At 52.7% G+C, this 26,030-nt stretch overlaps 9 protein-coding genes across 9 annotated transcripts; 7 read left to right on the forward strand and 2 right to left on the reverse strand.

Moving 5' to 3' along the window:
* Positions 1-157: 157 nt before the first annotated feature.
* Positions 158-6,172, forward strand: MYCGRDRAFT_68519 (uncharacterized protein; the record flags this gene model as incomplete). The annotated part of the gene is made up of 1 exon (XM_003854951.1): positions 158-6,172. One exon carries the CDS (start codon positions 158-160, stop codon positions 6,104-6,106), a length of 5,949 nt encoding a protein of 1,982 aa, XP_003854999.1.
* Positions 6,173-6,348: 176 nt separating this feature from the next.
* MYCGRDRAFT_99166 (uncharacterized protein) lies at positions 6,349-7,714 on the forward strand (the record flags this gene model as incomplete). The annotated part of the gene is made up of 2 exons (XM_003854952.1): positions 6,349-6,547; positions 6,632-7,714. 2 exons carry the CDS (start codon positions 6,444-6,446, stop codon positions 7,569-7,571), a joined length of 1,044 nt encoding a protein of 347 aa, XP_003855000.1.
* A 1,571-nt stretch (positions 7,715-9,285) lies between these two features.
* On the forward strand, positions 9,286-10,664 carry MYCGRDRAFT_90847 (uncharacterized protein; the record flags this gene model as incomplete). The annotated part of the gene is made up of 3 exons (XM_003854953.1): positions 9,286-9,997; positions 10,508-10,560; positions 10,653-10,664. 3 exons carry the CDS (start codon positions 9,286-9,288, stop codon positions 10,662-10,664), a joined length of 777 nt encoding a protein of 258 aa, XP_003855001.1.
* A 730-nt stretch (positions 10,665-11,394) lies between these two features.
* MYCGRDRAFT_37591 (uncharacterized protein) lies at positions 11,395-12,126 on the forward strand (the record flags this gene model as incomplete). Its single annotated transcript, XM_003854954.1, has 1 exon — positions 11,395-12,126. A coding segment is annotated over one exon (732 nt), but the record flags the coding sequence as incomplete, so codon positions are not given.
* Positions 12,127-13,508: 1,382 nt separating this feature from the next.
* On the forward strand, positions 13,509-15,290 carry CYP-34 (putative P450 monooxygenase; the record flags this gene model as incomplete). Its single annotated transcript, XM_003854955.1, has 3 exons — positions 13,509-13,730; positions 13,801-13,983; positions 14,064-15,290. 3 exons carry the CDS (start codon positions 13,509-13,511, stop codon positions 15,288-15,290), a joined length of 1,632 nt encoding a protein of 543 aa, XP_003855003.1.
* An 897-nt stretch (positions 15,291-16,187) lies between these two features.
* MYCGRDRAFT_90849 (uncharacterized protein) lies at positions 16,188-16,796 on the reverse strand (the record flags this gene model as incomplete). Its single annotated transcript, XM_003855447.1, has 3 exons — positions 16,188-16,349; positions 16,404-16,563; positions 16,621-16,796. The coding sequence occupies 3 exons, from the start codon at positions 16,794-16,796 to the stop codon at positions 16,188-16,190; spliced, it is 498 nt and encodes a 165-aa protein (XP_003855495.1).
* Positions 16,797-17,167: 371 nt separating this feature from the next.
* On the reverse strand, positions 17,168-18,961 carry MYCGRDRAFT_90850 (uncharacterized protein; the record flags this gene model as incomplete). Its single annotated transcript, XM_003855446.1, has 3 exons — positions 17,168-18,064; positions 18,572-18,701; positions 18,864-18,961. The coding sequence occupies 3 exons, from the start codon at positions 18,959-18,961 to the stop codon at positions 17,168-17,170; spliced, it is 1,125 nt and encodes a 374-aa protein (XP_003855494.1).
* Positions 18,962-19,447: 486 nt separating this feature from the next.
* MYCGRDRAFT_103297 (uncharacterized protein) lies at positions 19,448-20,013 on the forward strand (the record flags this gene model as incomplete). The annotated part of the gene is made up of 1 exon (XM_003854956.1): positions 19,448-20,013. The coding sequence occupies one exon, from the start codon at positions 19,487-19,489 to the stop codon at positions 19,898-19,900; it is 414 nt and encodes a 137-aa protein (XP_003855004.1).
* An 87-nt stretch (positions 20,014-20,100) lies between these two features.
* On the forward strand, positions 20,101-20,610 carry MYCGRDRAFT_90852 (uncharacterized protein; the record flags this gene model as incomplete). Its single annotated transcript, XM_003854957.1, has 1 exon — positions 20,101-20,610. One exon carries the CDS (start codon positions 20,101-20,103, stop codon positions 20,608-20,610), a length of 510 nt encoding a protein of 169 aa, XP_003855005.1.
* Between the last annotated feature and the right edge of the window lie 5,420 nt (positions 20,611-26,030).

Consider the following 26,030-nt stretch of genomic DNA (forward strand, 5'->3'; position numbering starts at 1 on the left):
CGCGCCTCAGGCGGGGGCTGTGATGAAGTTCTGCTTACATAACCGATGTCTTCAGCCCACCTTGCCCACCATCACCATGATCCGTTCATTTACATTTCTTTTGTGTCCCTGCACACTTCGCTGCTTCGTCTGACGCAACTTTACTATCGCAGACATCATGTCTCCCTCCGCAGATAGCGCTGCGGCGCAATGGCTTGAGCAATTGGCTGCCATGCGAGCAGCGATCGCAGATCTGAAGCTACCACAAACGAACGGACAAGTAGATACCGAAGCCTACGGCTCCGACTTGGACTTGAACGATGACGACCTCTCACCAGGTTCCGGAAGCGACGATATCTGGGACTTGATCAGCGAGGAAGAAGATGACACATTCAGCGAGGAGAGCGCAGATGTACCTGAAGTGGCGACGATTGCTGCCGAAGCACAAGCAAAAGACGGGTCGCGAGACTGGCTACGGACCAAATGCGAGAATGTCGCGAGAAAGGGCAATGGACTGGATGCTTCTTCGCTAGAAGAGCAAATCGTCGCTGTCCTCGCCTCCGACAGTGGAGACGATGAGCTGCAGATGACTCTGGCAGACGTTCTCGGCTTTGAGGAGTTGGACTTAGTCTCGGATATACTGAAGTATCGAAATTCGATTCTTGTTGAACCTACAAGTCGTCCATCTGGCTTGCTTTCCAAAGCCGAACGAAATGCTCGTCTGCGGCAGGCCGATCAGGAACACAAGAATGCATCTCTCGCACCTGCCCAGAACCGCTCTGCGGCGGAATACCCACATGTCTATCGTGCTCACGGTGCCGGGAATACTATCTCCGCCTCTGGATCAAAGTACTCTCTTCCCATTGGAAGTCAGCGCTTCGAGCGGGAGAAGTACGAGGAGTATAGCATCCCAGCCGCAGCTGTCGGAACTCTTGGAAAAGGTCGCAAGCTTGTCGAGGTCGATGAAATGGACGGCCTCTGCAAGCGCACCTTCCGCGGCTACAAGTCCCTCAACAGGATGCAGAGTCTGGTCTACCCCGTTGCATACAACACCAGCGAGAACATGCTGATCTGCGCTCCCACTGGTGCCGGTAAGACAGATGCTGCGATGCTCACTGTGCTCAATACGGTGGCGAAGAATATTCATCCCAATCCGATCGAACAGCCAGACGCTACAGAGTTTACCGTGCATACCGATGACTTCAAGATTGTGTATGTCGCTCCGATGAAGGCGCTGGCTGCCGAGATTACTGGCAAGCTCGGCAAGAGACTGGCTTGGCTCGGGATTCAAGTTCGAGAGTTGACTGGAGATATGCAACTCACCAAAGCTGAGATCGTCCAAACACAGATCATCGTGACTACTCCCGAGAAGTGGGATGTGGTGACTCGAAAGTCGACAGGTGACACGGAGCTGGTTCAGAAGGTCCGTCTGCTCATCATTGATGAAGTTCATATGCTTCACGACGAGCGTGGTGCCGTTCTCGAATCGCTGGTTGCTAGAACGGAGCGCCAGGTAGAAAGCACGCAGTCTTTGATTCGGATTGTTGGTTTGAGCGCCACACTGCCCAATTATGTCGATGTCGCAGACTTCCTCAAGGTCAACCGAATGGCCGGTCTGTTCTACTTTGATCAATCCTTCCGTCCAGTACCGCTGGAACAGCACTTCCTCGGCGTCAAGGGAAAGCCAGGTACCAAAGCCAGCAGAGAGAACATCGACAACACCGCGTTTGAGAAAGTCAAAGATATGCTCGAACTCGGCCACCAAGTCATGGTGTTCGTTCACAGTCGCAAAGACACCGTCAACACAGCGCGCATGCTGTACGAACATGCCATGGATGAAGGCTTGTCTGATCTATTCGATGTCACAAATCACGAAGGCTATACTCAAGCTTTGAAAGACGTCAAGCAATCGAAGGGTCGTGAGATCCGTGAGCTTGTACAAAAAGGTATGGGTACTCATCACGCCGGTATGCCACGCTCAGACCGCAACATGATCGAACGACTGTTCGCGGAAGGAGTGCTCAAAGTGCTGTGCTGTACGGCAACGCTTGCTTGGGGTGTGAACTTGCCCGCAGCTGCTGTCATCATCAAGGGCACACAGCTCTACAGCGCCGAAGCCGGTAAGTTTGTTGACCTGGGCATTTTGGACGTGCTCCAAATTTTCGGTCGTGCTGGGCGTCCGCAGTTCCAGGACACGGGTATTGGCATGATCATCACCACTCAAGACAAGTTGCAGCACTTCTTGACTGCTGTGACCCAACAACAGCCCATCGAATCGCAATTCAGCAAGAAGATGGTTGACAACCTCAACGCTGAGATCTCTCTGGGCACTGTCACCAGCGTGCCGGAAGCCATCACATGGTTGGGATACTCGTATCTGTTCGTGCGTATGAAGAAAAATCCAATCGCTTACGGCATCGACTGGGCGGAAATTGCGAACGATCCCAACCTGGTCCAGCGAAGGCGAGAGCTCATCGTCAAGGCAGCTCGGACACTGCAGACAAGCCAGATGATCATTTTCAATGAGACCACCGAAGAGCTCCGCGCCAAAGATGTCGGTCGCATCGCCAGCCAATTCTACGTGCTGCAGACCAGTATCGAAATCTTTAATACGATGATGCGACCTCGAGCGACTGAGGCCGATGTGCTGAAGATGATCAGTATGAGTGGCGAATTCGACAACATCACCAGCCGCGAGTCTGAGGAGAAGGAGCTCATGCGATTGAAGGACGACTTCGCACCATGCGATATCGAAGGCGGAATTGGAACTCAGCAAGGCAAGACGAATGTCCTTCTCCAGTCCTACATCAGCAAGGCCAATCTCGAAGACTTCACCTTAGTGTCCGACACCAATTACGTTGCGCAGAACGCAGCACGTATCTGTCGTGCTCTGTTCATGATAGCGTTGAATCGCCATTGGGGATACCAATGTCTGGTCTTGCTCGGTATGTGCAAAAGTATTGAGAAGCGTGTCTGGGCATACGAGCATCCTTTCCACCAATTCGACCTCCCACAGGCCGTACTTCGAAACCTAGACGAGAAGGGAAGCACTTGCTCAATCGAGTCACTCCGGGACATGGACCAAGCCGAGATTGGTAGCCTTGTCCACAACCAAAGAATGGGCAACACAATCGGCAAGCTTCTGGATAACTTCCCGACCGTGACTGTTGAGGCTGAGATCGCGCCTCTCAACCGTGATGTTCTTCGAGTGAAGCTCTTCATTACGCCAGAGTTCAGATGGAACGACCGCCACCACGGTAGGAGCGAAAGCTACTGGATCTGGGTGGAGAACTCCGAGACGAGCGAGATCTATCACCATGAGTTCTTCATTTTGAGCCGAAGGAAGCTCTATGATGATCACGAACTGAACTTCACAATACCTCTAACGGATCCTCTGCCCAGTCAGATCTATGTCCGCGCTGTGAGCGATCGCTGGCTGGGCGCAGAGACCGTGACGCCGGTGTCTTTCCAGCATCTGATCCGCCCAGATACTGAGAGTGTCTACACGGATCTCCTCAATTTGCAACCTCTACCCGTGAAGGCGCTCAAGAACCCACTCCTGGAGGAAATCTATGGTCAGCGCTTCCAGTTCTTCAATCCCATGCAGACTCAACTCTTCCACTGCATGTATCACACGTCCGCAAACGTGCTGCTCGGGTCTCCCACAGGATCTGGAAAGACCATTGCTTGTGAATTGGCAATGTGGTGGGCTTTCCGAGAGAAGCCAGGGAGCAAAGTTGTCTACATCGCACCCATGAAGGCTCTCGTTCGTGAGCGAGTGCAAGACTGGAGTAAGCGATTGACTCGCCAGATGGGTCTCAAGCTAGTCGAGCTGACTGGTGACAACACTCCCGACACGCGCACCATTCGTGACGCAGACATCATCGTTACCACACCCGAGAAGTGGGATGGTATCAGTCGTAGCTGGCAGACTCGAAGCTATGTCCAACAAGTCAGCCTGGTCATCATCGACGAGATACATTTGCTTGGTGGAGATCGTGGTCCAATTCTCGAGATCATCGTCAGTCGCATGAATTACATTGCCTCGCAAAAGAAAGGTTCAGTTCGTCTGGTGGGAATGTCGACCGCCTGTGCCAACGCTATGGATCTGGGCAACTGGCTGGGAGTGAAGGAGGGTTTGTTCAACTTCCGCCATTCGGTACGTCCTGTGCCGCTGGAGATATTCATCGATGGCTTCCCGCATCAGCGTGGATTCTGTCCGTTGATGCAGAGCATGAACCGTCCGACGTTCCTTGCGATCAAGTCGCACTCTCCGGATAAGCCGGTCATTGTTTTCGTGGCATCGCGAAGACAGACCAGGCTGACAGCGAGGGATCTGATCAATCTTTGCGGTATGGAGGATAACCCGAGACGGTTCATGAAGATGTCGGAGGAGGATCTCAATTTGAACCTGGCGAGAGTGAAGGACGATGCTCTCAAGGAGGCGATGAGCTTTGGTATTGGACTGCATCATGCTGGTCTTGTCGAGTCGGATAGATCACTCGCAGAGGAGCTGTTCGCCAACAACAAGATCCAGATCTTGGTCGCCACCAGTACGCTCGCTTGGGGTGTCAATTTGCCAGCGCATCTTGTCGTGGTGAAAGGCACGCAATTTTTCGACGCCAAGATCGAAGGGTACAAGGACATGGATCTCACGGATGTGCTGCAAATGCTGGGACGAGCGGGTCGACCGCAGTTCGACACGTCCGGTATTGCCAGGATTTTTACACAAGATTCAAAGAAGGCTTTCTATAAGCATTTCTTGCACACCGGCTTCCCAGTCGAGTCGTCGTTGCATAATGTTCTGGATAATCACTTGGGCGCTGAAGTGTCTGCTGAGACGATTGCGACCAAGCAAGATGCTCTGGACTACCTGACGTGGACGTTCTTCTTCCGCCGCTTGCACAAGAATCCTTCTTACTACGGCCTGGAGATCTCTGCGGAAGAGAACAATACCATCGCTGCTCAGCAGGCTGCCAACGACTACATGATCGAGATGGTAGACAAATCGCTCGCGGAGTTGGCCGAGTCGAAATGTATCGCCATCCACAGTAATGGCGATGTCGACCCGACTCCGCTCGGCAAGATTATGAGTTACTACTACCTCGCTCACAAGACGATCCGGGCGTTGACACTGCACGCAACGCCCAAGTCGACATTTGAGGATGTATTGTCCTGGATGTGCCGTGCCACTGAGTACGACGAGCTGCCCGTCCGTCACAACGAGGATCTCATCAATGCGGAGTTATCGAATAACCTGCCGCTAAAGGCCGACAAGTTCGACCTGCCGATGTGGGATCCTCATGTCAAAGCTCAGCTTCTTCTCCAAGCCCACTTCTCACGCATCGACCTGCCAATCAGCGATTACGTCGGCGATCAAAACTCTGTGCTCGATCAAGCGATCCGTATCATCCAAGCCAGCATCGATGTCCTGACCGAAATGGGCTACCTGGAAAGCTGCAAGATGATGATTACTCTCTTGCAGTGCGTCAAGTCAGCTCGCTGGCCTGATGATGGACCTCTTGCGATCTTTCCAAGTGTGGAATCGGAGAAAGAGAAGAGGCGCTTGGAGAACCCAAAAACCACTTTGAACACTTTGGTCGAAGTAACCAATGCACCGCGAGCTGCCGTTGAAGAAGCACTTCGTCAAATTGGCGTTCCGAACCCAGCTCATGCGAGAGTCTTCAAAGCTTTGTCGCAACTTCCACAACTCCGCGTCCACTGCGCCGATGTCAACCCCACAGGTCTCGTCGTGAACCTCAACCGTCTCAACCCATCTCAAGACCGCGACCATCGGATCTATGCTCCTCGCTACCCGAAGCCTCAGACTGAAGGCTACTTCGTTCTCGTATCGGACACCGCAACGGGAGAGATCGTGGGGCTGAAGAGAGTTGGGTGGTCTTCGCCGCAGAATTCTGGTGGGAGAGCGGGAGGATCAGCGAGGACGAGTGCGAGGGCGACGATCAAACTGCCGCCTGCGGATAAGGAAAGGACGCTTAAGGTGGAGGTGCTGAGTGATAGCTATATTGGGATGGAGTGGCAGGTTGGGGAGGTGGAGGTTCCGGCGACGGTTGTGGTGCAGCATGTTGTTGATGATGGGTTGGGGAAGAAGAAGAATGCGGATTAGTTGGGAGGGTGGGTAAGGCAGGGTTGATAGAGGATGTTGAGCTTGAGATGCATCTATCAGTCTTGCAGTCTCAAGTGAAGAATTGGGTCCACCAGCCTGGTCATGGTCCAGTATACCCTCCGATTAACATGCTCCAGCATTTGCCATTGGTCCCGCGGCTCTGGGTTTTGTTGTGGGCCTTGAAGATCATGGAGAGTTTCTTTCGACGTCACCACGCTTACATGGCTACGACATCTCGCTGCACCTACATATCATCTGCTCTCGCACTTCTACTCTACATGTACACTGAGTTTGCTCATTCCATCACATATACATAGACGTTCGGACATACAAGACCATGGATACTATCAAGAACATCGCAGCCAAGCTGTCGGGACAAGAAACCGCCCTGCCCAAGGGATCTCTCATCCTCGTGACTGGAGCCAATGGATTCATCGGCGGGTACGTAAGAACGTCCTACCTCTTGTCGTAACAAGGTATCGACATTGCTCCCGTCCGACTCATCCCTAACCACTCTCTCCACAGACACGTGTGCAACGAAGCTCTCCTAGCCGGCTACCGCGTCCGCGGCACCGCTCGAAACGAAGAAAAAGCCTCAACCTCCAAGCAAGTCTTCAAGAACAACCCCAACTCCGCCAATTACAAAACGGCCGTAGTCGCAGACTTTGCCAACGAAGGAGTCTTCGACGAAGCCGTCAAGGGCTGTGATGCAGTCATTCACGTCGCCAGCGACACCACGTTCGGCACGGACCCGAATAAAGTCGTCAAATCGACGGTCGCGGGCGTTAATTCTATCCTTCGGTCTGCGGCGAAGGAAAAGTCTGTGAAGCGGTTTGTGCTCACGAGTTCGTCTACTGCTGCTCTGTTGCCACATCCCGGGAAGGAGGTCACGATCTCGAAGGACGACTGGGACCAAGAAGCGTTGGACATCGCTTGGTCGCCACCGCCGTACGAGGATGATCGTGCGTTCCCGGTGTACGCTGCTTCGAAAGTAGAAGGCGAGAAAGCTCTCTGGCGATTTATGGAGGAAGAGAAACCCGGCTTCGTCGCCAACGCTGTGCTACCAAACTACAACATGGGCCGCGTGCTCGGATCAGCCGGAGCGACGGGCAGTGGAGTTCCCGATCTCTTCAAGGGCAAGACGCCAGCTGCTGTTCCGCAGTACATGATCGATGTGATTGACGACGCTCGCATTCATGTCATTGCCGCGGTGTTGGACTCTTCGCTCAAGAATGAGAGAATTTTCGCGTTCAATGTGCCGTTCAATTGGACGGACATTACGGCCATATTGCGGGAGTTGTATCCTGATGCCACGACGATTGCAGAACCGCCGAAGGATGAAGGGAGGGATCTGAGTAAGATTCCAAATGAGCTTGGGGCGGAGCTGTTGAGGAAGTGGTATGGACAGGACGGGTATAAAAGTTTGAAGCAGTCGGTGGCTGAGAATATGGAGGGTCAGACTTAGAGGTGGTGCTATGTCAGATCTCTGAACCGAGATAGCGAGGGCTGCAATCTTCGAATTGTCGCCGTCCCTTAGCCTCCTGCGTTGGGTTACAGTCTTCTGTAAACCAGACTCACTCCTCCATAGCACTGTCATACGCCAAATCTCCCGCCACATCCCCGCTACCCACCTCCCAGGCCAAATAAAGGGCGCGAGCGTGAGCCGCAGCTGCCACCCGCTGGCCGACCACATCGTACTCGTGGTCCTCATTATCATCCTCCTCCTCCTCCTCCGCCTCACTGTTCTCGCCATCCCAGTACTCATCAACGTCCCTCCCAATCAACCCCTCAAATTTCTTATCGTCACTCACATCCTGTGCCCAGAACCACTTCAATGCATCGCCTTCGAGCCTTTCCATGCGCTGGAGAGGGCCCGTGGACGAGATCGGAGGTGGATCGCTCTCGTCATCTGAAATAGAAGAAGTCGCCGTAGCCGTAGCCGCATCCCTTTCGTCCTCGTCCTCGTCATCGTCATCTTCCTCGCTGAAAGAGTCATATTCGTCATCTGGATCGTCCGGTAAACCGTGCTCCAAAACTTCCAGAGATAGAGCAGCCCAGCGACGGGCGAGAGATTGCTTCGCTTGAGCTGGTGGACGGAAGGGACGCTTCGTAACTTCCTACTCCACGAAGTTCTGGTCAGGAGCACTGCGAAGGAGATCATCAGCAGAAGACCAGCGAGAAGTAAAGAGGCGTTCGACCGACCATTCGCACATCGCAGCCATCCTCGCCCGCCGCATCCCCAATTCTCGCCTTCGCAACCAGTCATGCACAAGATCGTCGTCGGACATGTTTAAGACGTGCTTGAGGTAACAGAACATTGACATGTCATCCTCACGGCAGTGATGGCTACCTCTGGGTATCAGACTTAGCTTGAGTGGCATGGTGCTCGGTGATTGTAAAGGCCAGTTTGGGGGGTAGTCGGGCTGCATGTTGGAGGAATGGAGTAGTTTGGGTGCGTTGGTGGTGTAATGGAGGATGTTAGAGGGTGAGGGAGGGAGGTGAGGAGAGTGATATATGCATGTTGCTGATGTATCGCGACTGAATCATCTGAGTTCGTGGTTGAGAGATCGTGGTCGTGGTTGAGAGAATTTGGTATAGGTTGGTTGTACCACGGATTTGAGAGCGTCGACCATTGGAAGCCGGCTTGAAGCTCTGGATTTGGGCTAGAGCTGACATAGCAGGACCTTCCATGGTGATTGTTGGTTTGAACCTACGACCGGCCGTCCAAGTGCGTTGCATACTAGAAGCTCTTTGGAGTTATGTGCCAGATGTTGAAGGCAGCGATCCGGTGGTACCATTCTCGCAGTGTGCTCTGTCGCAGAGTCTCTCGAATTTGCGGAAAGCGATGTCGAGGGATAGACGGTCTGACCGGGTTGGAACAATGGAAGCAGCCCTTTCCGCGATGGGGGACGTCGCTACCATTCAAGTACGATCGCAGTTCCTTGGATCCAGTCGCAAGGTAGGCTACATCTTGCTAGCCACACCTTTCAACATCTCATGCATATCGTCGACCTATATCATTAGCTGTCATTGCACGTCGGACTCACTTGGGAGCGCCTGTTCGACGATCAGTTACCACCGACATCAAGCCTTACTCGCATATCACTCGCTCCGCACGCTCACTTTCAACGACGCTCTCGCTCCTCCAGCCTACCGACCAGGCCATCCAGCGCCAAACCATGCCTCCAATCCTCACCGGCCCCAACGCAGTCGCTCAACCACCAGAGACCTCATCCATCGATCCGCCACCTTCTCTCGCCTGGTCATTCCGCCACGACAGCCAACAATGGGAACTCGTCCCCACCCGTCCGCGAGAACTGTCTAGCGTCACAGTCACATCTTCACGGACGAGCATCGGTAGTTGCGGCAGTCATGATACCACCCGCAGAGGACTGGGAAGTGCAAGTACGGCGGCCACGAGCAGGGACGCATCGGACGGACGCCCGAGTTGGGCGAATGTAGGACATTTGGCGATGTTGAGGTTGGATTCTGGAGTGGTGGAGGAAGATGAAGGCCGGACGATGGATACAAAGTCGGTCGCGAAGGAGGTGGAAGGAGAGACCATGCCGACAAGAGCGGAGTCGGAGGGTCAAGAACCTCGCTCGCCGCGGAGAGGCCTAACGCCAGATGCCGCAGCCAAGCGCAGCGAAGAGAGGCATCCCTACAAGTCAACTGCGGAGCGAGGGTTCACTCCGACGTACCGCTCTCTTCGCTCCTCACCACCACCCATGCCACCAGTGCCGGATCCAGCCCAATGGGCGAGGGGTCATGTCGCGGAGAGCGTGAGCAGACAAGAAGCTGGTGGTGCGGAGCCGCAGAGGGCAAGGAAGTCGGCCTTCATTGAGCATCTACCGGAGAACGCAGGCTGGTTCGGCGAGAAGAAGGCTGGTGGTAGGAGGGCATCATTCTGGCGGTATGTGAGGGGAAAGAGATGAGGAGAAGAGGAAATGGTCATTCGTTTGGATTTGATGTGTAGCTTTGAACATGGAGGGATTCGACGGAGCTTCAAATGGCCCACTCCGCCAAATTCGAAGGTTTTGCGAATTCGTAAAGTCGAACACTCTGTAGACTGTCGCCTTTTCGTATATCGAGATGATTAATATATATAGATAGCCTCGTAACATATGTTATAGGTAGAAGAAGTATACGAGGCTCTATTCTACCTATTATAGACGCTACCGTTCCTATAGATTCGGGAAAAGTTCGAATTTAGCGGGGTAGGCTATTTGAACCTCCCTAGATTCTATAGTACGGGCTTAATTTTAGCTACTTCCTCTCTTCTGTCTCCTCTTGTACTGTGCCATTGACCTTAACAACATTCCGTTAAGTCGCCGCTCGGACATTAAGAGCCTTTGTCGAGAACAAATGCCGATATAATGCATCCGGCTTACATCCTTTTAGTTAGCGATACGACGGGAGTCCTCGCTGACCGGTTTAACGACATTATCTCTCGGGTATGTAATAGCCACCGACATATATAATTATATATTCGAAGCTATAGAGTCTCTCCTTACTCTCTTAGTATCTTTTACTCCTCTATTTTTAGATATTCCTTTAATATTAATGCCGTAGCATTAAGGTTGGCCTTATGTAGGCTATGCCCTAGTTATAGCTATTAAGTAGGGTCTCGTTATTTCCTTACACCGCTAGGCTAGAAAAAGAAAAATATAGATGTTATCCTTAACGATAAAAGTACTACCTTACCGCGATTGTTTATAACTTCGAGTCTTCCTCTCGCTACCTTCTAAGTCTTTAGCGGCGACATTATAGCTTCTATCCGCTCCCTTATCCTACTAACCTTCCTCCTTAGCACCGCTTATGCCTAAACTTTATACTCCTCCTACTACGACCTTAACCCCGGCTACGACCCTATTAAAGTCGCTAACTAGGCAATCCGCCTCGCTACCTATAGCTAGGAATACGGCATACTCTCTAAAGCCCTCCTCTAACTCTACTCTCCCGAACTCTCCGTCTTCTCTCCCTCTACCTTTCCCTATGGCTCTCTCCCCGCGCTAGACGTCTCCTCTACTATCGGACTAAATTACGCCCTCCCGTATATCTCCTTAACTAACTTAATACTTATCTACGCCGATAGCGTAGCTAGGGATCCCGCTTCTCTCGGTCTAGCAACTTTACTTATCGCCTAGACGAAACCTAAGTACCTCCCTCTAGCTATTAGGCAGCTAGCCTACTTCCTTATCGTCCCCCGCTACGCTCCCTCTACTACCCCCGTCGGCGAAAAATACCGCGGCGCTATCTCCTACCGCGAGAAAAACGTCTCTATCTAGGCGGACTTTATTGCCATGGCGCCTCCCTTTTTCGTATACTTCGGCGTAGCGATGGACACGCCCGACACGCTCGAGCTCGCATGGCGTCAATGTGGAGCTTACAGGGATTTATTGCAGATCAACTCCACTTCCACCTCCGCAGGGGAAGGCGGTGCGTGGGAACACATCATCCGCGGGGTGAACCCAGACTTGGGAATCTGGAGTACGGGAAATGGATGGGTGGTGTTGGGCATGGCGAGAGTACTGGCTACGATTTTACATTGGGATCGCACGGCCAAGGATCCGCAGTGGGAGGAAGCGGTGGGGGAGTTGTATGCGTGGATCGGAGAGATTTTGGGAGTGGCGATGCAAGCGCAGAATACTGAAGAGAGCAGTGGACTATTGCGGAATTACTGGAACACACCCGAAGGAGAGGAGGTATGGTTCGGGGAAGTCAGCGGCAGCGCGGCGGTGGCGGCTGTAGTCTTCCGCATCGCGGTCCTCCAACACGAGCCGGGAAGCTTCTTGAAAGAGACAGTCGTGACGCCGGAAATGTTGCGCTGGGCGGAGGGATTGCACACTGCGGTGGGAAAACATGTGGATAGTGAAGGCATCGCGAGTCCGGCGGTAGATCCGCTGAGTTGGGGGAGTCGGACGCCGTATATGAAGGGATCTCCGGAGGGGCAGAGTTTTGTTGTTATGGCGTATGCTGCTTGGAGGGATTGTGTTGGGGCGGGGGTCTGTGGGGTTTAGTTGATGATATGATGATGAGCTTGTGCGGCGCAGTGAATGGACGGGGTGAATTGATGAAGCTCGTTTTGCATGTGATAGGTCAGTGAATAGATTGCTTCACGGCTTGCGGGTGCTTCGATGTTCGAATTGCTTCATTCTTCATCCTTCACTTCACATCAGCAACACATCATCGCCATAGCAAGATGGAGGCCGTCACTGGCAGCTCTGAGAGGTTCGCCAACCAATATCATCAACTCTGACACATTCTCGACGCTGACCAGCAAAGCTTCGACTCAATCGTCACAAACCTCACCAAGATCATGGACACCATCGACGACCAAATTCCGCTTTTACCAACAGCTGAGCCACGCACGGCGCTCGCCGTCCGCCCAATGTCGTACTCCGATTCCATCCTGTTGTACGCGCGCGCGCGCCCGATCATCCAGTCCTCGGTCCAGCACTAATTCGCTGCGCCAGCCTGACCCTCACCGTAGGGCACATATAAGGGGATTATCGTCGGCGGCATCGAGACTCTAGTCCGCATCGGCATGATCCTTCAAAGGAAAGCACACAGGTACCGACGAGAGTATTCTAATCATCACCTCCCGGCTCTTCGTCTATTTGCTTCGGTACCACGTAAGTCTACCACCAGTCACGCTTGCACAGGGCGAGGCAGGATCCGACGCGGCGAAGCGCAAGATTTCCACCCACATGGTTCGCGGTCAGATGGCTTGCGCTTTCGGCGGGCGCGCTGCAAGGCTCGCGTGAGTTTGGGGACTGGCTGGAGGGGAGGTATGTGGCGCAGCGGGAGAAGGCGAAGGCGCAGTGACAAGGGACACGGACACGGACCGTGGATGGTGTCGAGATTGACATCGCGGGATGAAGCTCGTCGTCACCAAAGGACGCGGCTGCGATTGCGCAGGACAGCAAGTGATGCCTCAGGCTTCCCATGACCCTTTCCATTGCCATGCGGCTATACGAGGAATTACGAGGCAATGCAACGTCGCGCCGCCAAATCCTTCCTTGATCACGACGCCACCGGCAGATCAGCGTGGCTCGGCTTGCTTTCTCTCCGCAAGATTCTGCCGATCGGGGGCTGAAAGTCATGCACCACACACGGAAAGTCGACTTGCCGTGCTAAGGTACGCTGGGATGGGATGGAATGGAAAGCTGGTTTCTTTGCGACGGATTTACACCGGATGGGAAGCTCTCCGAAAGGGTTGCAATCCCAGTCATCCCAGCAACATCCCGGCGCATCATCTCCAGCAAATCAGCCGTCGTGCTCTGTTGTCCAAAGTCAGTCAAGCACTTGTGATCGTATTGTCTTGTCTTACTGTACTTCACTCTTTCTCCCTCATAGAACTACATCCCTCCTGGTTCGGACTCGGCCGGATCTCATCATCATGGAACTCCTCACTCTCGTCTTACAACATCCTTTCCTCGCCATCGCCGCCGTCTTGGTCGGGTTATACGCCTACGCCCTGGTCACCGGCTCGTCCAAACCTGCCGTACCCGGTGAATTACCGTGGGTGGGCAAGAAGGACGGACAATGGTTTTCCCTCACCCGAGCGACCTGGATGAGCGTCGGCAAGGCCAGGCAATGGCTGCACGAGGGATATACCAAGGTCAGTCCTCCATCCTTACGCATGCACCATAAGATGTTTTGCCAGCTGACAGAAATCGTGCCCTGCTCAGTTCGGCCGAAATGGAAAGTCATATCTCTTCCCCGATGTCTCGGGTCGACATGAGATTGTCCTTCCTCCCGACCAGCTGCGCTGGCTCACCAATCTGCCGGACTCCACCACGTGTGTGAGAGCCGCGCATTATGACATCCTGCAGGGCGACTACGCCTTTACTGATAAGTATCTCTTGGAATCCGTGGTAAGTATAGTCGGAAGCGACAATGACACCACCGACTTCCACCATGAGACTGATTCCCTTGCCACCAGTTCCACGAGCGAGTCATCCACAAGAACCTCGCTCGAAAAGTCGACGCCACCATCCCGGCCATGTGGGACGAAATCGACGCCTCTTTCCGTGACATCTGGGGGACCGACACCACCCAATTCAAGGACATTCCCCTCTGGGACAGCGTCATGGCCGTTATTGCTCGCCTCTCCAACCGTCTCTTCGTCGGCCTCCCCCTCTGTCGGGACAAAGACTTCCTCGCCGTCTCGGGCTCCTTTGCCATGGACGTCATCACCTTGGTCTCTCTCCTCCCTCTGTTTCCCAAATTCCTACAACCCATCCTCGGCCGTCTCGGCTCCCTGCCAGGCCACTACCACTACTGGCGCACCCGCAAACACACCCTCCCCATCATCCGCCAACGCCTCGCCGACATCACCGCCCTCGCCGCCGACCCGACCACCAAACTCGACCGTCCCATTCCGGAAGACTACATCACTTGGCACATCCGCACCGCCATGGCCGACAACCGCCCCAAGGACCTCGACCCAGTCATGATCTCCCGCTTCCTCCTCCCCATCGAATTCGCCGCCATCCACACCACCGCCCTCACCCTCACCAACATCCTCTTCGACCTCTACTCCTCCGACCCCTCCCAAAACTACATCGCCTCCCTCCGCGAAGAAGCCACTCGCCTGCACGCCGAATGCAACGGCAACTGGACCAAACAGATCCTCACCCGCATGCTCCGAACCGACTCTGCCATCCGCGAATCCATGCGCATCTCCAACTTCGCCACCCGCGCCGTGTTGCGCAAAGTCATCTCCCCCGCGGGTCTCACCCACCCCACCGAAAACTGGCACACTCCCGAAGGCAGCTACGTCTCCGTCGACCAGCACTCCGTCCACCACGATCCCGCCGTCTACCCTTCCCCCGAAATCTACGACGCCTTCCGCTTCTCCCGTCCCCGCGAGGAATTCGAAGCCAAACACGCGGGATCCGATGCCAAAACTCTCGCCCAGGACCCCGAGTACCTCGCCATGCGCAACTTGAGCATGACGACGACGGGCGAGAATTTCCTCGCATTCGGACATGGACGACATGCGTGTCCGGGGAGGTTCTTCGTGCAGCACGAGTTGAAGATGGTGGTGGCGTATGTGGTGATGAATTATGAGGTCGAGGTACTGCCCGAACGGCCGAAGAGTATGTGGTTGGGGACGAGTATTACTCCGGATGCGAAAAAGGCGTTGCGGGTGAGGAGGAGGGAGGGGACGGTTTGAGAGTAGGGAATGATGAAGCGGTGGAATGGGCACTATTTGGTGGGTGAAAGCACGGCGCAAGTGGCGTGAGATTCAGCAGATGATGACTATGACTTGGAAGGAGCATTGTTTTCGCGGCGTTCTGGAGCCTACATTCGTGACCACGCGGCTTCAGGGTGGCAATGAATTTCGTCAAATCAAACAGCACTCACGGGAGTGCATTCTCGCTCTATGAACGCTTCGCGGCTGGAGAGGATCCCGTCGAGTGCCTGGATTGGAAGCACGCTATATAATAGCTCAGCCTATGGACAGCATATCAGCCATGCTCCAACCCCGAACCCTTCCCTCCCACAAGTCTTCCACCCGCAACATCTCTGGCACACTCGCTCGTCTCACGATGATGCGTCAAATATATCATCGTGACGACTCCTCCTTCACCTAATCACCCTCCGCACCACCAACCACCACCCCACCAGCCATCCCCGCAAACCCCTCCACCGCCCTTGCCGGTTGCACCCTCACAACAGTCCTTGCTACGTCGGACCGAGGCGACGCCTTCCAAAGGCAGATGCTTCCATCTATGAACGCCCGTGAAGCATCACTTGCAACCGAACCGGAAAGCATCACTTGCAACCGAACCGGAAAGAATGAGTCTCGTACTTGTCAACTGAATGACAGACAACACAAGTTCTCGTGAAAATCTGGATCCATACCAATCTCAAACCAACACCCTCGCTATGCAACAAGACAAAACGAGTCGATCGACCGCAAATCCGCAACCCCATAATCCCACGATGCGCAAACACCCCCTTGCTCCGTCCCGATAATCAGACTAGAGCCATCCTTGCATACATCGCAACGGCACAGCCATCGTATGCCTTTCTCAGACCGCTTGTGCTCCACTTCCGCCTCCATCGTTCACGACTTCTCCTCCTCCTCCTCCTCCTCCTCCGCCTCCGCTCCTTCCGCCTCGCCACCGGTAAACCCAGCCGCCTCCGCAATCCGCACAATCCCTTCAAACGGATTCGCCTGCTCAACAGCCTGCGCACTCGCCACCGCCTCATCCGAAGCACCGTCGATCTACTCAAATTATTAGCCCCCGCCAGTCTAAGGGAAGGATGCCCAATCCCTCACCTTGCCCATCTCCTCCACCATCTTGAAGAAAACCTCCAACCGTCTCAACGTCTCCGCCGTGAGCGCTTTCTGCTCTGCGCTGTCGAAGCCGGAGTATAGCGAGCTGGCCTTGTTGAGTTGGGTTGTGAGTTCCGGGAGTTTGGAGGTGGTGAAGGATTGGCTGGGGGGGGGTGTTAGTTCAACGACGTGTGTTGCGTGGAAAAATGGGAGGTTGTACAATGCGGTCTGGTCGGAGGATGAGAGAGGTTGGGCGGAGTCGAGGGAGGGAGAGAGCAGGCTGTCGAGCACGTCTAGGAGGTCGGAGAGCTGGTCGATGTGGGAGGCGAAGAGCATGCGCTTCAGGTCGGTGACTGGGAGGTGTGCTGTGGACGTGGGGTGGTTGGTGGACGACATTTCCGAGTGAGATGTAGGTTTGTTTTGATCGTGGTTGAAAGATGAAGAAGAAAGCTTTGGGGAAGAGGAAGTAGTTTTTAAGGGATAGGATAGGCGGCGCGATCAAGCGTGGCTGCGTGATTTCGCTGCTTATGACTCTGGAACATGCGAGACGAGCTTAGTTAATGCTTCGTGTAGCAAACAGTCGTAGCATTCCAGAACTGACGCCCACGATCCGCGCTTCACTTGTCCTCCAGCTCGTGCCTTTGTATAAATTCCGGTCAGCGGGAGGATGTGTGCCTTTCTTTGCTCGACGGGCCGAGTGCGCAAGCCCATTGTGCTGATGTGGATGGAACGTGAGGAGAAATAGGATTCTAGTACGTACGCCCTGTTCAACGGTACTTGGAGCCCTCTTCAAGAGCTACCGCGTTCCTGCTGGGTGGGTGGCCCGTGAAGATCTCGTACTCCCTGACCAATGGGTACACGATTTCCTCGATCGCGGTGTCTACGTCCATGTCCAGCGTGAATTGAGCATTCAACGCCGACGCAAGGCAGTACTGTATAGCTTTCTGATAAGCATCGGAAGTATCAGATTGCCTTCGTTCTCTCAAAATTTGTAAAGCCACGAGCTTCGTGAAGTCTGGGGAGTCGCGTTGGTGTGATGTACCAGCTGATGAAGGGTCCTCGTCCATCGCTTCTCCGACGTAAAGCTCCATCAGGAGAGTTGCCAGCGCAAGGAAGAATCGATGGCTGTAGACATGTTGAGCTTGGTTGTCTGCTCCCAAGGAAGTCGCCTGTGCAGACCTTTGGAAGCTCTTCGATATGGAGGGCCGTGGCAGCTCGGGCGACTCCCTAGAAACGAAGAGTATGGCGTGACCAGTCCATTTCCCACTGGTCCATGGCGTGCCTTGCAATTGTAGAGCGTATAGAGCGATCCGTGTCGCCAGGAAGCGCCTGTCTTTCTCGCCTAGTCGCCGAGGGGCGAAATACCCACTTTGGGGCGCAGGCTGTTCGAGGAGCTGATATAGTGAGATAGAGTCCTTCAATACTGCCTGAACAGTGGGCCGCTGAGACATTTGCAGAGATCCAGGATCGCTTCCTAACGAGAAATGAATTTCCAGAACCGGGGACGAGGATTTCTGGGGTCTTGGCTCCACTTCCGCACAGATGTCGGAGACAAGAGGTCGCGCAAGAGGGTTGGAGTGCAACTCCGGCGCGGAATCGTTCTCGATCGTATGGACTGTTGAAAACAGCATAGACGTGGAACCGGGTGCGGAGAGAGCCCAAGTCTGCGTAAAGAGTGTCAGCCGCGAAGAATGGAGCCGCAGCTCCGGCTCTGTTGCCACCGTACCTGAAGCATCGATAAGAACCAACTGAGGGCATTAATTGAGCGGTAATTGCATGATCCAGTTGAAGCCCGACATGGTGCCGGTGTTGACGCTCACACGTCAATACGTGCTCAAGCACCGCGTGCAGTATCGAAGCATGATGCCGGGTGACACTGGTGCTTGCAAAGTGTTTCGTACGAAAGGCTTCGGGGGAGCACAACCACGTTTCGGCGCCGTGTCTGGCTACTGACGTCGTCCAAGGTACCCCTGATGGACTGCTGCCGGCTGTCAAGTTGGAGCACCAGGTTCTGAATCTCTTTTCCAGACTGCGAGTAAACCCATCGGCTTCGGAGAGTGCTCTTGAGACTTGGATGCCTCGTTTGTGGCCTCGAGGAGTTTCCTAGCTCACTAGCCTTGACGCAACGGCAATGAGACTCATGTTTTCTCAATATCTGGGAAAGCACGTACCTCGATGATGTGACCGAGACCCAGTCTCTCGCACAGATCCGCCATCAATATTCGGATATGTATCAGATCAGACTCAATCGCATCGTAGACATCCCCGTAGACGGCCTTGAGCGAGTCTACGATATCGGGTCTGTTCCAGAAAGTAGACCGGTCATGCTGATTAATGTCCATGAGATTAGGTTGTGGAAGACCCGCCAATTGAAACAGTAGCCCTAAGGAAACAACAAGTCGTGGTTGCTGAGCTCTCACCTGTGCGATGAGAATTGGGATGCTTATTCGCCATGATTCGAACCTTGCGTATTTGTCGGGCGCTCTGTCGAGCGCTCCAAGTGCTGAGGTAATGATAGGAATGATCGCGAGGACCAGACCTGCGACTTCGATGACAGACATCCTGATAGCTCGTCTTGGGACACGCTATGCAGGTCGTTCCAGACACAGTCAGCCTCCGATCAAGACATGTTGTAGACGCCAGAACCTGTTCTCCGGAGTCAGGCTCGAGCAGAATCTGCGTTGAGAGCGGGAAACGGCAGCGGAGCAGAGCCTCAGCTGAGTGTTGGAGGCGCATGGAGCTTCGTGTAATCGTGTCAGCTCAGCCTTGGAGCAGAATGTACAGTGACGACAGCTATATAGTGGATCAAGTGGGGCATGAGCTGTATCTTCGGTAAGACGCTCACGGCGCAGGGCAAATGCTCTCCGTGCAACAACCACGACGATGGGCGTCTCTGAGCACTTCCGGTAGAACGATAGCATTTCACCATCGAGGTGCTGACGATAGGTCCGTACGCCGTCTCCAGCCGTGTCCGTTGGACACGCCCCAAAGCACCGCGACAGCTCACGTGCGAGGCGTGCACAGCCTGTATCTCCAGCACGAAACGCAGTTCAGGTTGCCGTATACATGCCCCAAGCCGACCAGAGATGGATATTCCAGACAGCGAGCCTGGGCGCTCCGCTTACAAAACAGTATTGAAAACCCTCACTTCTTCCCAAAGATACTATCTCGGACTGCCCGGACTCACGGACTCGGACGAGGAGGCAGACGGCTCAGACGCCATTGAAATGGCCTTGCTCAGCATCGACCGGGTGTTTGACATGGTGGAAACGAGGCTGGACTCCGTGCACGATGGAGTTGCTGCAAAGCTCATCAACGCATCCAGCAGTGTACTCGCACAAGTTTGGCAAGATCAGTACGGTGCATTCCGCCTCTTCCAGGCTGAATGGTTCAAGAGCGCACCGCCTACGGTCGACACGCCGATGAATGACCACGTGTTCCTGGAAGCGATGAGATATGACTGCAAAGTGGTTAAAAGCAGCCTTGATGAGAGTTGGTGACTCCGCTGTTGGCCAACGACCGGGTATAGCTCCAAATCTGACAAGCTGCAGTGTACCGCACAGTGGACCGTGCTGAAAATCCAGTGGAAAGGCAGCTTTTGAATTCCGTGAGAGATCAGGACAATGAAGAAGAACCCGCAGGGATGAATTCCGGAAAAGACCCAGATGCGAGTGTTATTAGATCGTGGTCTATTGATATCATGAGCGATGAGCTCGAGGAGGACGTTGAACAGCTCGGTGAAACGGAGTCCGCCGAGCGGGACGAGGACGTCGACCAGCTCGAGATGCCTTACGCGACTGCAATCCTGAACCAAACCCTGGCAGACTGGATCCGATATCGAGAAGTAGCAGCGAGCAATGACGAACAGAGCAATAGCGGAGCAAGCTCATTGCCGCATTTGACTGCAGAGATGAATTTCGATAGAGCATCGTTGAAGGCTCATTTGCGTAGCAAGCACCCGGAAATTTCCGCCACAGAAGCAGACGTCCTGGTACGGCTGGCATCGAGCGTGGCAGCTCCAGGAAAGCGTCCAGAATGTCCATTATGCGTGCTGGCTGCGTTTGAAGGCTACACCACGCAGAAGTCTATAGAGCCTTTCAATGATGATCAGTCTTTCAAGCGACCCATACCACATCAGCCCAAGCTTCCTCACCAGCACGACCGAGCAAGAGCACATCTCTGTATCAGAAACCGAAGTGGCGACGGGTGAGATTCAATGCTCTGCCGAGCGGCGGCATGACCAGAGGCGATCAGTTGCGATTGTGGTCGTGGTGAAGGTGCCTTTCGAAGAATCTTGGAAGCCAGAGGTCGGGTGCTGCCGTGCTGATGATCGCGGCCTATAGTGACATTTAGGCGGATTCATCGATTCTGAAAAACCTCGTTTATCGATGTTAAGGCTTACTAAGCGCTCGCAACGTCTACCTCTCTTGCTCGCAATATCGTTCTTCTTCTTTAAACCCTTACTACCCTCACCACCCTTACTACCCTCGCCCTCGCCCTCGCCCTCGCCGTCGCCGTCGCTATGCTACGCCCTCGCATCGATATCGACTACCTTCGAGAGGAGATCGAGCTCCTTCTTAGAGTTTCCGAGTAGACGTAGGACGCCGTAATCTAATAGCTAAAGAACGAGAAGGGCGTGTTAATTAGCTTACGAACATTCCGCGAGAAGCTCTAGGCCTAGGGTATATTAACACGGCCAAAGGTCTACAAAGATGTAGAATACAGGGCACTGCTATATACAAGGATTAAGGAGCTCTTCTAGAGATAGGACTCGAAGGATAAGAGGCTACTAAGGAACTTAAAGAAGGACGGCTTTAAGCTCTTATTAAGGCAGTTAAGAACGATCCGGAAGGAGCTAGGCTTGTATTAATTAACTCGAAGGGACGATTAGCCGGAGCACGATAAGATTATACGGATAGCGTTAGAGGGGACGATTGCAGGCGGTACTCTAGATAACTATAGATACAAGCGGTTAGCAAGGCACCTGCGGAAGGAATTCTACCTAATAGGAAGGTCTGTATATACGCTCGCAAGTACGCTCGCAAGTACGCTCGTAGGCACGCTCGTAGGCTAGATTCGTCCGCTCGTAAACCCTAATTCATGCTGCTTCCCTTGCTCGTAAACTCCTCCGCCTAGCTCGTACGCTAACGCTCGCCTGCTCGCAGGGACCGTATATCTTACATCGCGTATATCCTTAATCCTGTAGGTTATAATGTACGCCGCCGGAGGGGTAGTAAGGAGGATGTTAAGCGCAGTCGTCTAAAGGCTAAGGGCCCTAATTATATATAGTCGGTAGATGCCTACTACAAGTTCGAGACCTTTAGCATCTGCTTCTACGCCTATATTAATGTATATATACAGAAGATTATATAGATCTACGTAGGCACTATAGCTAAGACGGTCTTCTCGGTCTCTAAGCAGTATTTAGATATAGTCCGAGAGCTTGGCTTTACGCTAAAGGTAGGCTCGTAACCAGTTATGCTATGCTCGCAGCTCTGCTAACTCTATTTATATATAGATTATGCGGGCGGATTACGGCGTAGAGACTCCTATAATAGCTAATATACACCTCTTCTGCTGTAAACTTTAGGAGGGTTAGAGTATTAAGTTCCGTAATAGCTTCTAGTATATAACGAGCAAAGGCAATTAAACGATTAAGCGCTTCTAGGGTCTTAGTGCAACTGTAGCATAGAATTGATAACGTAATCTCTTCTACCGGCTTCGCAATAGAGGCTTCTATAGCGAGGATAATAGGGCTAACCGTGTAGCGTTCCTTGCTGTCTACGTTCTAATCCTCCGGTTTACGGTCGAGCTGTTTATTAATAGCTATAACGACTACGCTATTTAGAAGCAGGCTAAAGTCGAAGGGCACTTAAAGGGAATCCCTGCTAAGAACTACAAGTACCCTCCTAATAGCGTAGAGGATCGTAGAATCTACCTTAACATAGAGCATCCGCGTATCTAGCGGATAGCGGATTAGCATGCTTAATTCGGTTAGTATCCCCTACGTACGAGCGGCTGCGAGCGGTTGCGAGCGGTTGCGAGACGACTAGGGTTAAGGAGCGGTGTAGGGATTGTAAGCTTGTAGGCTAGCTTCTCGCCCTGCTAGCGTTGCGAGCGTGTTGCGAGCGTGTTACGAGCGCTAACTATTTATAGATCTTGTTGTATACCTTCCTCCGCCGACTCTACTGTAGGCTTCCGAGATGCTAGTAGCTAGTAGCTATCCGGAGACGCTAGATAGTCGCGAGCTAGACGCTAACGAGGATAAGATCTATATAGAAGCATATCTGTACCTCCGCGATGCTGCCGCTCGTTACCTTGCTGCTAGTAATAACCTCGTAGAGTTTTAGACCCCTCCGAAGGGAGCTAAGTTGTAGCCGCGTAACTATACAAGGGACTTCTTCCGTGCTAATAGCTTTGCATTCGATTAAGCTATATATAAGGGTATGCCCTCCTGCTCTTCCTCTTCCTCTTCCTCTTGCTCTTGCTTATTATAGCTACCTCTTAATTCTGCCGCAATCCTACGGCTCTACCCTATACCTCTTATGCTTCCCTCGGCGATAAGAACTATAGCTTCTACGGTTGCCCTCTACCCTCGCGAGCAGCTCCTACGAGCAACGACAGCGACCCTGCGAGCAACTACGAGCGCTACGAGCGCTAGCCTACCCCTCCTAGCTCCGGTGCTCGCGAAGGCTTCTTTATTCCGCAGAGCCGTGCGAACGCTAAGATAAAGAAGGCAGCTAAGACGAAGGCCCGTAAGTTACCTAACGCTGCCGCTAACTTATTAAAGGAGGCTAAGAGGGCTAAGCGTTTAAGGGAGGTGTTAGCTAATAGTAAGGGTGCGAGGAGAGGTAGTGCCTAGGACGATAAGGACAAGCTACTGCTGCTGTTTACTACTAAGTGCTTCCTTTATACTGTTACCCTTACAGATCCGGAGCCTCCTGTAGACGGCGAGGACGCTAACGATAATGTAACGCCGGTCTACTCCGACAAACGCAATAAGATCTCGTAGCAAGCTTAAGGCGTTATTGCCGAGATAGACACTATTCTCTAAAACGCTTAGAGGCACGACTGTAGAAGGCTCTTCTTAGAGTATCTAATAAACGAGAGCGTAGCTGTAAAGCAGCGGCGAGACAAGAGGCCCTACTACGACATCTACTTAACGAAGGAGTATAGCAGGAATTAGCCTATTAAGCTCGGCGCTAACAACGTAGCCGCTACGAACACTACGATTAGGATAATACAGCTGTTTAATCTAAAGACAACCGGCAAGGCTCCCTTAGCGACTATTCGGATTACTTACGTTATCTACTCTAGCGGCTGGAAGAATTACGACGATAGCTAGGTATATATAGACTTAAAACGCTCCGTAAAGAAGGACGGCGAGCCTACATTCTAGTATGTAATTAGCTACGACGTGCAGACCGATAGTACTGTCCTGCACCCTAACGGGCGTGTATTTAAGGACAAGGACGGCGTTATTTACTATCCGTTTATATAGACTAACAGCTATACTAGCGTCGACAGCAAGAGAGTCCTTGTAGGCTAGAGTTACCTGCTCGTAAGCTAGCTCGCACCGGAAGCACGCTACCTTGCAATAGACGCAGGCCCGTCCGGCAGCAACATTAAGGCGCTCGCAGATTAGTCTGCAGGGCTCGCAAGCCGTTCTCGTGTAGCTCGCACTGCCCTTAGCTCCTCGCAGGATCCGGAGCGTTCTAGCCCTTAGCCTTAGCAGCGCTCTAGCTCTAAACGCCCTGCTAGCTGCGACCTCTAATTATCGCCGGTAAGCTAGCCTAACGACTATATTCTGCTCGACCCTAACACGGACAGCTTAGACGATATAGCAAGGGCTAAGGAAGCTATCGCGAACCGAGCTAAGGAGAACAGTGCTTCTTCGACGATTACCTCCGCAGCAGCTAGTGCGCTAGCGACAACGACGATGCCAACGCCTTAGTTAAAGTCGAAGGCCCCTAGCACTGCTGCTAGCACTGCCAATTAAGGGGGTTTGGAGATGCCGGAGGAGGTCGCCGAGCCGGTCGTTAAGCCGGTCGTTTAGCAGGTCGTCAAGCCGGTCGTTCAGCAGGTCGTTAAGCCGGTCGTTTAGCAGAAGATGAAGAAGAAGAAGAAGGTTAACGAGCCGGTAGTTGTTAGCACCAGACGGAGCGAGCGGACTATTAAGCTTACCGAGAAGGGCAGGGCTAACTAGAAGGACTAATATACACGAATCTAATAAATACACGCTACCGACGACTCGCTCGTTGCGTACTCGCGGACTAAACGGAATAGCTCGTAGCTAGAAGGAGCAATAAACGTGTATCTTATATCTTAATAGCTTAATATCTTAATTCTCTTCCTTAAAAACGGCTCGCGGCGTGCTCGTAGGCCAAAACGGCTAGCTCGTAAGCGTAAAAACGAGGGATTTAAGGAGATATACAGCAACTAACGTATTTATTTAGGTATTAACGTATAGGCTCGTAAGGCTCGCGGAGAGCTCGTAGGCTAAATCGATCTATCTATTAATCTATTACGCCTAGTCTGCCGAACTTCTCGTTAATAGCACGCTGATACTACAACACCGACTGCTTAATCTTAGTAATAGCAGCCTTTAACTTGCTCCGTACGTTATTAACCTCGTCTATAATCTCCTTAATCAGCTCCTCCTTTAGCTAACCTTTTAAGCCCCTTAAACCGCTAATCTTACGCTTTAAATCCGACACCTCCGACTCTAACGTAGCGATCTTGTCCTACGCCTTATTTATCTTACTTCGCATGCTGCTAACTACCTCCTTTAATACAGACTTCTTTTCTACCGGCTCCTCCTTAATCTTAACCTAATCTTTAGCAAAACACGGAGGCTTGCCCTTATAGTAGTAGTAGGCGTAGGCAGGGAGAGTCGTAGAAGTCTTGCACTCGAGTCCGCGATCCTTATACTAGCCGCACTTAGTAACCGCCGGAATGCCTGTTTTTTTTATTAGCCTACGAGCCTTACTAAGAGCTATGCGAGCTACATTACCTTCGTCCGTCTCTATAACTCTGCATGCATAATCGTATCTTATAAGTATCTAACGTCCGCTCTTCTTAGTGTTTTTATTGCTACTCTATGCTCTAATAAGGGCATTGTTCTATTAGAGGTCGGAGATGTACTAGAAGTCTTTAGAGGTAGCCATAGTAGGCTTGTCGTAGACGAGAAGGTCGGTAGGCAGCTAAGGAGCAGGAGCGATAGCTGTAGTAGATATAGTCGCTAGCTTATCGTCGTTATCGTCGGAGAGAGAGAGTCCGCGTAGGCGATTAGGGTCGCGAGCCTTACTAAGTTCTGTATTAAGTAGTATCTAACTAGCTATTTTTACGTGCGCGCGAGGGTGCGATATTGCGAGCTGTGTGTATTGCGTAACGAGCGAGCTGCGAGCGCGCGCGGTAGAGTAGTAGAAGTGGTAGTGTTAATAAGAGGTTTAAGAGTCGAAGAAAATAACACTTATCTGACCAAACGGCGTATTGGCGCGCACTTATATGTGATTGTTAATAATTAGAGTAACTAGCGCAGCTGTATGGCGACAATACAAGCAATTGGCGACAATAGTGGTAATTGTGGTGGTGGTGGTGTTATTGTAAAGTTGAAAATCGATGAATCCG

This window comes from Zymoseptoria tritici, chromosome 2 (assembly GCF_000219625.1).
Source record: "Zymoseptoria tritici IPO323 chromosome 2, whole genome shotgun sequence".
Classification (NCBI taxonomy): domain Eukaryota; kingdom Fungi; phylum Ascomycota; class Dothideomycetes; order Mycosphaerellales; family Mycosphaerellaceae; genus Zymoseptoria; species Zymoseptoria tritici.